We start from the raw sequence: 12,257 nt of genomic DNA, 5'->3' as shown, positions 1-12,257 counted from the left end.
ACGATTACCTTGAGATGGTTGTACGGAGTATGTTTTGGCGGTGGTATAAAACAAAAAAATTACATTAATATGCGCAACTCATAATCGCCAAATTTGACGCCGCCGTTTTACTTAAGATCACGTCTTGCCGGTGTCGTTTTGCGCTTGGACAGCAATTGCGATTGTACTTGCCACAACAACTCAGTTAATTGCATGCTGAAAGAAAATTAAACTGCTATCAATTTGTTCGCAAATTTGTAGTTTATGTTATGTGTAAACTTAGATACAAACATAAAAACAATCTGAATCATCTTAAAATCATTTAAAGTCGATCACGACGGTGTAACTTTTCACGATCAGAATATTTTCAAACCCGTTCTTGCGTAGTGTAGTTCTCGAGCTTCCCACTTGGGTGAGCACTAGTTTTGACACCGGCCACTTGGCAGCGCAATGGCGCTAGTGTGCTAAGCGCACAACGGTCATATAGAATGAATCTGCGTGGTCAACTTTTGGCTATCTTTTAGTGTTTTTATACATTTGTTTGCATACAATTGTGACACTTTATGTTGAATAACACATTAAGTTTGTTAACGTCGATAATTAAAGTTTCACAACAATTCGCTAAATAGCTTTTTTTATTCGATTTTAACCATCTTGTCTGATATATTTCGAGCTGAAATGGATTTTTTTGCTATAATGAAGTATGGTTAGTGTAATAAAAATAGCATATTGCTTCACTAACCTTACAAAACGTTTGACTTCTACAAGTGTGCTGCATCGACAGAGTAGTGAGTACAGTGTTGAGCAAACGATCTATTCTATCGCCATAAGAGATGAGCTTCTTTCCTTTCGCGCAATGCACTTTCGCTGTTTGCGCGCGACCGGAGCGGAGTTTGTTCGCGCAATGTTTACAATTATGTTGCACCAACACACTCGCTTGCATCAATGCTTTACAGCAGGGGCACACACCATCTACGGATCTGACCGTACTAGGCGTGCGCGCGTGTGTGTGTATGTGTGTGGTGGATGCATACTGATGCACTGCCGTCTAGGGATTAATCGGTCGTAAAATGGGCTAAACAAACGAGCGGATTGTTGCAGTCGTGTCCGGCCTTGGTGTGATGTACGGTGTCCAACAGAGCAGCACTCAGCTGACCGACATGAGTAAATGCATCCATACCCGAAGCGAACGGAATGCCAGCAGGTTACAAGGGTGAAGATATCTTAGAAGAAGAAGGTCTTAAAGAGCGGAGGGGGTGCATGGTGCGTACCGCATTACCATCATCGGGTGACACACTGGAAATGCATTACCACTCACGTCGCTCCTCTCGCGGAGGAAAGGGCGCTCAATGTGCACTCGATTAGGTAGCGATTAAAGAAGATTGTAACATACCTAAACTAACCCCTGAAGGTATGATGAATCCAAGAAATAAACGTAGGCTTAAACCGAGTGATCATTATGATTCAATTTGTTGGTCTGTACCATAACAAAACATTTTGCTCCAAAAACATTTCAATTTTGCCGAACAGTAATAAATCATATATGACTAAAATGCAACAACATATGAAGGGTTAACTGCATGCAATTGCTGCAAACTCTCAGACAGCCAGAGAAACCGGATCATTTCCTATTGGTATCACATTTGTCTCGCATGCTGCCTTCTTTGTCAACGGACGACGACGACGGGCGTCCTAATTCGATTGGGCCCAGCGTTGTCCGTCAAGGGGAGGAAAGCTGACAAGTGGCTGCCGCTTTCCCTCACTTCCTTCACTGGCAGTAATTTTTCAACAGACGTTTCAAACGTTTTGTGCCTTTTTTCCCCTCTCTTTTACACTGTTTCTGCTCCCGGCGGCAATTACGCACGCACATACACACACAGGCGCTGATTTTGGTGCGTTGTGGTGTTGTGGTGGTCCGACCCAAAGCAAAGAGCATAATGGACGCTGCGTTTTTTTAAAAAAAAGTGTTCCCCCTCGCCGATCAATTTGTCAGCCGGTGGTGCGATGCAAAACCGAACCGGCGCGAACAACGAATGGTTGGTGACAGACACACCACAGACGAATGTGGCTCGATTGCGCTCGGCGGCGGCGTATTTAGGTACGTTAATGGCATCCACGCGTAATGCAATCAAGTGCACCTTGTGATTTGTTGCTGGCTGTGTGTGTGTGTGTGGGGCTACCCGATTTGGAACATAATTTTCTAGCATCATATTGTCCGAGAGAAACCGGTGCTCGGGTAAAAATGAGTTTATAGGTGGAGACGGGGCCCATTTTTGGACAGAAATTACACGCTGACGAGTGTTTTATGTTGCGTTGGGTGCTGCTTGAGTGGGTTTAATGTATAATTCTATGAGCTTTACACTAATTTGTATGATTCCCGTGCTCTATTGTGCCTTCTCCGTTTGCAGATCTGGACCTGCCAGCCTGTCAGGATAATAATGAATTCTACGTCAAGGAGGCACGCGACATGGTGACGATCGTGAAACATCTCATCACACTAGGTAAGGTTTGAAAATATAATTTTCGACGTCATTGCAACGATTTTACTCATATTTTCCCTTTCAATCTCTTTCATTGTAGGACACAAATTTGAAGCAAACGAAATCATAAACCTTAATCTGGAGCCGGGCATATGGTGAGTGTTAATGGGCGACCCAGATTGACCTTTGCTTCCCCAGACACACTGCTGCGTTTTCACACGATACGTTTTTTCCAGAGAGCGCCAGAATAGAAAAACCAGATTCGTTTGGTGATGTATTGTATGAGCTAATTGGGGGGCAACCCTCCTATCTTTCACTCATTCAAACCAGAAGAAATGTGGAAGAATGTTGTGATGGACCCGGTTCCACAAGCGATCGCAACTTGTTTTGATGAAAAACTGTCGCTTTATGGCAAATATTTACCAACTAAGATAGGAATAGTACCTCTGAAGTGGTGTCGGCGTTGTTTCATGCAACTGTTTTCAATGTCGTGATAAATGTGATACGAACAGGCACTCCAATGACTATTGAGGCAAAAGGAATTCGGTGTCGTTGCGTACTTTTGCGAGTAGTGTTGTTTCAATTGAACAATCGCGCTCTGTTCCTATCTCCACTCGGAATAGTAAACAGTTATCGAACGGTAGGGGAAGTATCATTACCGTGATCATTTCAACTATTTCCTAGTCCACAAAGATTTATGACATCTCTGCATGTATCAAACGATTAGAATATGTATAGAGCAAACGGTTGAATCTCTTTCCTTGTTCCCGTTGCAGAACAGATTTGTAAATGGGTAGAAACATTTAATTTCGTCTGCGGAACGATGTGCAGACATTTTCATTTGATGTGGTGTGCTGTGCTGCTGTTGCGTCAAACAAACACGCTCCGCCAAGCGGCAAACGCTTAATTCGGGTGAGCATTAACGGGAGAGCAAGTATTTGAGGCGGGCGGCTTTTCCCGTGTGCCGTATTGTAAATTTAAGCAAAGCGTTAAAGTAAGCGAATGGGCAAAGATCCGAAAATTAATTGACCCATAAATGTTAATTTTATTCCCCTCCCCCACTTTACCACCCCAACAGTAGGTGGGCTTTTTCACCCTGCCATTTGCCTGTTATTTGTGCCGCTTTGCTAAAACCTCGGCTAAAGTTGCCGTGTGCTGAATGAAATGATAAACTCGTAGTTCAAAACTTTAATTCCAACAATCGCGTAGTGGGGTGAACGTTTTTGCGCAGCTTTGCAAGCGTTTCGCCACATCTTCTGTCATGTCGGGCGCGGTTGAGTTAATTCACTTATCTTGTATCGGGAGCCTCTGGAGGGGGTATCCTATCGGATCGGTGGTGTCATGTAGGGTAAGAAAAGCAACTAATTATGTTATAAATATGCAAACATTCGACGGAATGTATGGCATGGTAAATTTGGACAGGCTACGAGCCTTTACCACCACCGCGTGGAACGTTTTTCAGCATTGTAGTATTGCTGTTCAACTGTTTTCGCTACCTTCCATTTGCATCAGTTTGGCTGAGCAAAAAGGTTTCACTTGTACTTTTTTGTTTGTCCGTTGGTTGGTGTGCTTATTCAGGTTGTAGAAAATTAGAGTGAAGGCAGAACCCTGTAAATGATTAGCGTGTGCAAGCAAGCATGCATACTAATGCTTACTGACACACTCAAATACACGCACACACACACACGCACATGACTGACAAACACAGTCAGCGTAAAATGGTAAAAATGGGTTTCTAAGAGTCGTTAATCGTTTCCGACATGGTGTAGAACAAATTGAGCAGTGATGAGCTTTACCTGGCAAGTTGTGCCTGCGGGATTGATGGTGGCTCATTAAGGGGAGAGCCGTAGAGAGCAATTGGTTGCGGAACAAGGGTACACACATGGTCCAAGCCATGCAGAGCACAGAGATGTGTTTTGGAAAAAGAAGAAACAAATCAAAACGAAAACCAAAAAAAAAAAAACAAACACGAAACTGAGGTTCTTTTCGTCATTAAATCTGTTACATTATGGTGTGCACCAATATATGGTCAATAAAGTTGACATTTATATTGTTGCGCTAATGTCAAAGGCGCGCGCGTTGTCGTGGTGCTGTGGCTGCTTTATTTTAATGCCTTTTTTTACCAATGCTTAATCGATGCAAAACCAATTGCAATTGCAACGGAGATTATTATGCAATGTGTCAGCAAATGAATGAAAACAAATAAAGAAATGCGTAAAGAAAGATAAGCATGTAACAAATTACCGCTCTTCTACCTCCTTCTCCTCCGCCAGCACCACCACTCAGCATTTATCTTTGACCTTCAGCAAAATGCTGTTTCGTGGCGCGTAAAAATAAAGCGTGCTACCTGTATCCTTATCGCAATAATCTGCTTAAACCGTAATCGTTTTGCCCTGGGGGAGGAGGAGAAGGATCAGAGTAGTAGTAGATATGATAAATCGTAATTTATTGCTCGATTTAATTTTGTGCTCGTTGCACCAGCAGCAGCAGCAGCAGCGGCGGCGTGTAATAATGATTTAGCATAATGCAAAAGTCCTTGGCAAAGACGAGCTCCGCTTGTGGTGCGCACCTGAAGGCGAGAGAATATAAATGTGCATTATTATATTCCCATTTTCATCCCCTACTCACTAATCTCCGTTTGATTGCTCACTCATTGAACACACAGTGATGTGATCGTGCTTATCATCGGTTCGTTCAGGCGCGCCTCACACTCAGAGCGATCTTGCGCTCTCCTCTCCATACGATGGAGGACACATCGAACATCCCCACGGGGGTTTTCTCTTCCTCTAACAAGCATAGGAAACGGTTTTCCAGCTCCACAACGATCGTTCGATCTGTTCTGCTGCATGTGCTTGGTGTGCTCGCGCGAGAGAGCTGTTTGATCGGAAATTATTCAAAAAGCGACAGCTAATACCCTCCTCCCGCTGCAGCAGTGCCCGTGTGTGTGTGTGTTTGTGGTGGGTTTCGGGTGTATATCATGCGACCCCCGTTGGTGTAGTCTCGTCACCCGTCTCCCTTCGTCAATCAGTTTGCCCGCTCCTCTCCCTCGACCCAGGGAGGGCTCTCACCAGCCGCTCGCTCAGACTCGCACACTCTGGCTGGTCTCAGTGCAGCGTTTGAAGTACTTGTCGTTGGGAAAATGATACGACCCTCCAGTACCTCGTTGAATGCGCGATAGGGCGAACCGACCGAGCATAAGGAGCGCGCGCGCGTGTGTGCACAGTGTGTGTGTGTGTGTTTTTTTTTGCCGCAATCCGCATGGTCGGTGCAAGACGTTTTGTGCTTTATCCTTCGATTCCGACGCGTACGTATCCTGCCGTTGTGTTGTGACTTGAACCAAGATTTTTTGTTTTGTTCTTCCAATCGATTGTGTTCGACTGGCAGAACAAGAACACGGGGGGGATGCAAGAAGTGAGCCGTGAGAAGAGTGGGCCGATCGTACGTGACTCTAGTGAGGTTTTTTTTTTCTTCGGTTGAGCGACAGTGCGCACTCTGCTTAAAGTCTGAGGAATCTCGGCTTCTTAAACTCTGGGAGCACACATTGTCACTTCATTACTTCGTCTCGGGTAATTCATTGGCACGTCATTGGCTGGTGTGACGCCTAGATCCATAGCTTTAATACATGCCCTTGTTTTTGCGCGTGTTGACGACCCTTACTGTTGCGATTTGATGCCACCATCGGGTGGGTAATTCGATGACCGGAGTCGTCACCGGCGGGTTCCCTACTGCCTACCCCTTCGCTTCTCGTCGTCGTCGGTTTAATGACTTCCTCGAGTTGACTCTCTCGAGTTCAGTTGAGGTAGTCAAACGATCGACGGCACAGTCACCGGGCGGGTCATAGTCGTGTGTGTGTGTGTGCGCAGTTTTTAATGAGTTTGACTGTTTGTGTCGGGGGTGTGTGGGGTACGGAAGTTTCGGTGCAAAGCAAAAGGTGGTTGCAAAAACAACGAAAAAAAAGCACGTTGCATCGAAAGGTGTCGTCGACTTCGGATTCGGAGCTCAGCTTGCAACTGGAGGAGTAGTGTGTACGTTTGCAAAAATACACTTTTTGCCACTCGGAACCAATAGTTCAGTGTACTTTGGGCCGGAGTTCGCCTGGAGGTGTTCCAGTTCGAGTGCAAGTCTACAAGAATTTCTGTAGGTACGCAGGATGGCGTCTAAATAGGGTACAGTCTCGACCACCGGGTGGCAGACTGTCCGGTCTCTGCACCGTTCAAAGATCAATTTGGTCAAGCGGGTCAGTTTGTGTCTGTAAAGAGGCGGCTGCATCAGAAGCCTTCGTGGCGAGGCTGCCACCCGTCGCCGACAGTGTAATGAGGGCTTATCGACGTGGCATAATAACCCAAACGAGGCACCGAGTGAGACAGAGACAGAGAGAGAGAGAGAGACCACCGAGCCCTGTGTAAGCAATCTTGCTAACGCCACTTGACTTGGCGTGTTGTTGCGTTGGTGCCGTGTTTCTTCCGAGTGTCTCTCGCGTGTATATAGCGCTACAAGGAAGGGCCCTCCGGGGTGTTGTGTGGAATCGTAATAGAGTCGCCGAGGGTGAGTTGGTTTGGCTCGTTGTGTTGGACGGCGGGGACTTCTTCGATTGCGCGCTGTGCTCTTGTGCCCACATCGGTGCTGCTGATTAGCTTCCGTCGATCGCGGTGCGCGGTATTAATCGGGGTATCACATGCGATAGAGCGACGATGACGCGATGGAGGGAAAAGGGAGAGATAGAAAGCGTGCGAGTGAAGTTGTTGTGCATGCACACAAATCTTTCGGCATGCTGAGTGGCACGTCCGAAGTGTGTGAACACAGGGGTGTCTCCGTTTCTGTGAAGGAAGCAGTGAACAAGTGGTGCGTGTGTGCCCTTGCGTTGGTTTAGCGCGCAAGGGAATGCTTTTCACCGTTCCATTCTTACTTTTACCCGGCTTTTCTTAGGTTCTAATCTGCTATAAATAGAGTGTACAAAAGAGTGTGCCTGTGTTGGTGTGGCCTACCGGCGGCCTGATAAGAGATTAAACCCTCCCGACAGCAATCAATCGCTGTGTGCTGTGTTCTGGTGTTTGTTAGTGTGACTTGGGGTCTTAAAAAAAATGTGCTAGAAGTTTGAAAATACGGGTCGACTGTGCAACATAAAACAGAAGGGGAAAATCAATTACACCTGCGTGTGCTACTGCTGCTCCTATCGAACTGGAACGGATTACGCGGTCATCGATAGGGGATGCGATTTCACCAACACACCGGCAGCGAATCGCCCTGTATTAGCCATCTTTATTGGCTGTAAAGCTTGGTGCGCTGTGGCGTGTTTGTGATAAGCAGAACCCCCTGGGTAAGCATTACTGGCGGATTTCATAGGGGTATATACCACAAGAGGTGTCGTTCGGGAGTGGTGGGTACTACTGGGGTTGATGGATTGGACAAGTTGCACATGCTGAGGTGGCCTTCCTTCTGCAAAATTGTACCTGCAGTTTGCAAATGTGTCGTGGTTGTCATTAGCCAATAGACTCTAGAAGTTGATTCAGAATTGACGTTGAATTTTCGTGAAGGTCTCTGGACATTCACAGCACTTGATATTAATGAACCAACTATCGAGAATCGCTATAGAGAGACGATGATGGTGGAGATGTACCAAAAACTGGAACCACGTAAACCTTAGTTTGATGGTAAAGAGACGGTAACTAAGGGGGGAATATGCTATTAATTATACCAGCACCTAATGCCAGCTCGTGCGCTTGTCTGTCGCTGTGTGCGCATGAAGAATCAATTTTCCTTCAACCCCTGCTGATCAGACGTTCTCCTTGTCTCAGATAGTGAATCTACACTGCATCTCGGCTTCGGAAAGCTAAGCCGTCGTCGTCGCCGTCATCGTCGGGTGGTTCTGATCTGTTTGTCGCACGATCAATTTGTCACATCTCGGGCGGAGGCAAATGAGGGCGTTCTATCTGCTAGGTGACAACATGATCGACTAAAGCTGTCTTTCGAGCGCGAAACGCTACATATTCTTTTACGTTTAGGAATGAGTCTGCATTTTAAGAAGCTCTAACTTGTTTAATGTTTTACACACTGCCACCACACTAGTGTTCCAAGTGATATGCCTTAAAAACTTGCATTGAATATTGAGCCAATATGTAACTACATTGTAAAATGCGCTGATATGGGAAAGAAATCATTTCAATCTTGCACCCCGATCAGTGACGTGTCTGGTTGCTGACGGGAGACAGCCTTACTTTTCCTGCCCAGCTCGCTGTATCGTTAAAACTGGTAGTTAACTACTGTGTAGTGCTACACACTGTACAAGGTCTGATAAAACACATACAATGTGGTTTTGTTACTTACCACCAGCGTGTGTGTGCCGTTCGTGCCATTTTCGCATTTACTCCTCTCCCGCTCGTAACCGTGTGGCTTGCTCTGGCGCTGGTTTTGGTTGGTTTGTGGGAAAAAGTCGCGCAGTTTTGTATGTTGGTAGGGTAATTTTGTTGCGCATTGAAGCGATTTGAAGATAAAAAGTCATTTTTTTAAGCTGGTTTTTTTGTTTAGACTAAACTCTAGCTTTTTTTAAACGGCACACGAACTACACTGTAAAATGGGTGACCGAGGCTTGTGTGATGGAGGGAGGGGGATGATGAAAATCCGTACACCGGAAGACAAGCTCTCCAACGACCGCATTTAAAACAAGCATATCGATACCACAAATCGCTAATTTTCCGCTGTGGTTTTTGATTTTTTTTTCTCTCGTGCATGCGAGAAGAGTTGCAGAGAGAGCGAAGAGATGGAACCGCGCCAGAAGAGTGAGCAGGGAGGGTTGGATTTATTTTCACCCTTTACAGGGGCTTTTCGTTACCGGTTCGATGTCAGATTGCATGACACAGAAGCCATGCTGCGGGATCGGTACAGAATCTGGGTTGTTGTTTGTCATCGTATATTGGAGTCGAAGGGGGGGGGGGGGGGGTATTCGTAATGGTATGGCTTCAGCTGAGGGTGTATCGGGAGATGGTGTTGAACAGAAACGCTGAAACCGCTCAAGATATACATCGGATGGAATCTGTTCAAACAAATCTATAATGAGCGTCATCGTCGAATAGAGGATTCAGAGGATTTGCGTTCCAGAGTTCTGTTGTTATTTGGAATCCGTACCTGGGTTTGATTGTTACACGTGTGTTTACTTATTCTTTGTTCCACTAGGCTGACACGTAAATGACCCTGAATGTGTGTTAAAATTGGGAAGGCCTGGAAATCAGGTTCAATTGTACATATTTCGCTTATATTCGATTTGAGAAAGGGAAATTTTAAAGATTTGTTTTTTTGTTTAACATAACTGAGATAAAATCCGAGAGTCTTATTAGCGTTTTAACTGTTCACTATAGTGATCTGCATATAGTGCCGTGGCTAAAGTAAGGGGCTCACGTATCGCGCGTTGTTGGTTCGAATCTTATTGGAATCGATCTTGTGAACACTTTTAGATTCCTAGTTTCTTGGAATAATACTGTTGTATTCTTTGGTTTTGATTGCTATGTTTTAATTTGCTCAACTCGTTTCATAAAATTTATTCCCCGTTTAAACTTTAATTTGCTGTACAATTCTAACTGTTCTTCAACGACTTTTCTTCCCGCAGCTCGATTGATGACGAAATCGATGGAACGTGTATAGTGCGTGCACGTGGACTGCCGTGGCAGAGCAGCGATCAGGACATTGCCAAGTTCTTCCGTGGACTGAATGTGGCCAAGTGAGTATATGCAACCGTTTTCCGACAAAGCTTTTGTTTCGTAACGCCACTTTGTCTCTCGAAGTTGTATGCACTTCTACCCCTAGCATTCTTTAATGGCCACAACAATTCACCGTAAAAATCGATGAATGTTCACCGTAGTAGCTATACAATAGCTTTTTAGTTTATTACTCAGCAGCAAATTCCACAAAAAAGAACACTTTGTGTCTCCCCCAACCATTGTGTACCGCGTAGGTGCAACATGGGATCGATCAACTTGAAACCGTGCCTCGGCTACGAAAAACGCAATCTCTATAGCGCCACTAGGTAGCTGCTTGGAACACTTTCGAACGGGGGATCTCCGGCCGGCGGTCCTTGTCAGCTGTTTCGTAGTGTGTACGATTGTGGAAGAAAAACAATTGATAAATCGATGACCTATTCGACATTGGTCGAGGAAGAAATCGACGGTTGGGCTGGGATCCTGTCGATCTTGCCAGGTTTCGCGCTGTTGATAGTGCAGTTTGAAAAGCTGACATAGTAACTCTGCACTCTGGAAAGCAGCACAACAAAATAGAGCAACTGTTTAGTAATTGTTTACCCTAGGTACCATCTCAACTGGTGCCGGTCGATTTACAGTTCGAAGAAGTAAATATCACACTTCATTTTGATGATACGACAGAGTTTGTGCATATTGCGACCCCTTTTAATTGATGTATAGAAGAGTTTGTTGCTGGAAAGCACCGATGATTAATAACTGTGTCACTGGCGACTGTGTGTTCTGTTATTGCCGCGATCGCGATCGCCCTTTGGAGTGTGTGTTTTGCCGTAAACTAACCCATCTTCCGTCTTCTTTTTCCTCTTTCTCCTCGAGCAGGGGCGGTGTAGCTCTTTGTTTATCACCGCAAGGACGCCGCAACGGCGAAGCATTGGTACGGTTCGTGTCACAGGAACATCGCGATATGGCGCTCAAGCGGCACAAGCATCACATTGGCAATCGGTACATCGAGGTAAGTGTGAATCGCCTGATCCGTACGTTCTCTTCAGCATTGACTAACCGTCCGTGTTCGCATCGCGCAGGTGTATCGAGCCAACGGGGAGGACTTCCTGGCCGTGGCCGGTGGTGCATCCAACGAAGCGCAAGCCTTCCTGTCGAAGGGCGCACAGGTAATCATCCGGATGCGTGGATTACCCTACGATTGCACTGCCAAGCAGGTGGTAAGTAACGAGCAAACGGTCCGTGTTCGCTTCCCCAATTTGCTTAACATCTCTTTCTCCTACTCTATAGCTTGATTTCTTCGCCAACGGTGAGAACAGTTGCAACGTGCTGGACGGTGCCGATGGCATCCTTTTTGTGAAGAAACCGGACGGCCGAGCGACCGGGGATGCGTTCGTACTGTTCGAGCAGGACACGGATGCCTCGAAAGCACTGTCGAAGCATCGGGAATCGATCGGGCAGCGGTACATCGAGCTGTTCCGCTCGACGACGGCCGAAGTGCAGCAGGTTTGTACAGCAAATTGCACGCAATTGCTTCCTACTCTTGCAATGCGAATAACTATGTTTAACAAAACTAACGTCCTTTAATGCTAACAACACTTTGAATTGTTGGACAGACGAAACAGACGCAAAGTGGGTAAGAAAGTAAAATCATGTTTAACAGCATTAGGTACATCTTTGGTTTCTGTGTGTCGTGTGTTTGCGCAACAAAAAAAAAGTCCAACAAATCGGCTTACATTACTCATAAACGTTGTGAAACACCCCCCGCAGGTGCTGAACCGGTCCATGGATCCGAAGACGTACGAGCCACCGCAACCGCCACTGATCGCACAGTTACCACAGATGCAGCTGCTGCCCCAGCACGTTATCACCAGCGGTGTCGAGAAGAACTGCATCCGGTTACGCGGGCTGCCGTACGAGGCGAAGGTGGAGCACATACTCCACTTCCTGGACGACTTTGCTAATCACATCATCTACCAGGGCGTACACTTGGTGTACAACGCGCAGGTAAGCCTGTGTGTGTGTCTGTGTGATTCCTGCAGTGCAAGGGGAACATCTTCAGTTGCGCCAGAGCAGAACCTCGTTTGTTGGCGGATGATTGGCAATCGTTTCC

At 46.1% G+C, this 12,257-nt stretch overlaps 1 protein-coding gene across 2 annotated transcripts in view; it reads left to right on the top strand.

Moving 5' to 3' along the window:
- LOC121600675 (RNA-binding protein fusilli) overlaps positions 1 to 12,257 on the top strand; it is a 79,564-nt gene that overhangs the window by 56,651 nt on the left and 10,656 nt on the right. For both annotated transcript variants that reach the window (XM_041929507.1, XM_041929506.1), the window contains exons 5-11: positions 2,388 to 2,480; positions 2,560 to 2,614; positions 10,060 to 10,170; positions 11,024 to 11,156; positions 11,227 to 11,364; positions 11,435 to 11,650; positions 11,915 to 12,151. In XM_041929507.1, the coding sequence (XP_041785441.1) occupies positions 2,388 to 2,480; positions 2,560 to 2,614; positions 10,060 to 10,170; positions 11,024 to 11,156; positions 11,227 to 11,364; positions 11,435 to 11,650; positions 11,915 to 12,151 (983 nt within the window). The remainder of the gene's footprint in view (positions 1 to 2,387; positions 2,481 to 2,559; positions 2,615 to 10,059; positions 10,171 to 11,023; positions 11,157 to 11,226; positions 11,365 to 11,434; positions 11,651 to 11,914; positions 12,152 to 12,257) is intronic.

This window comes from Anopheles merus, chromosome 3L, assembly GCF_017562075.2.
Source record: "Anopheles merus strain MAF chromosome 3L, AmerM5.1, whole genome shotgun sequence".
Classification (NCBI taxonomy): domain Eukaryota; kingdom Metazoa; phylum Arthropoda; class Insecta; order Diptera; family Culicidae; genus Anopheles; species Anopheles merus.
The sequence above is the reverse complement of the archived record's forward strand: the minus strand, read 5'-3'. Positions and strand labels throughout refer to the sequence as shown.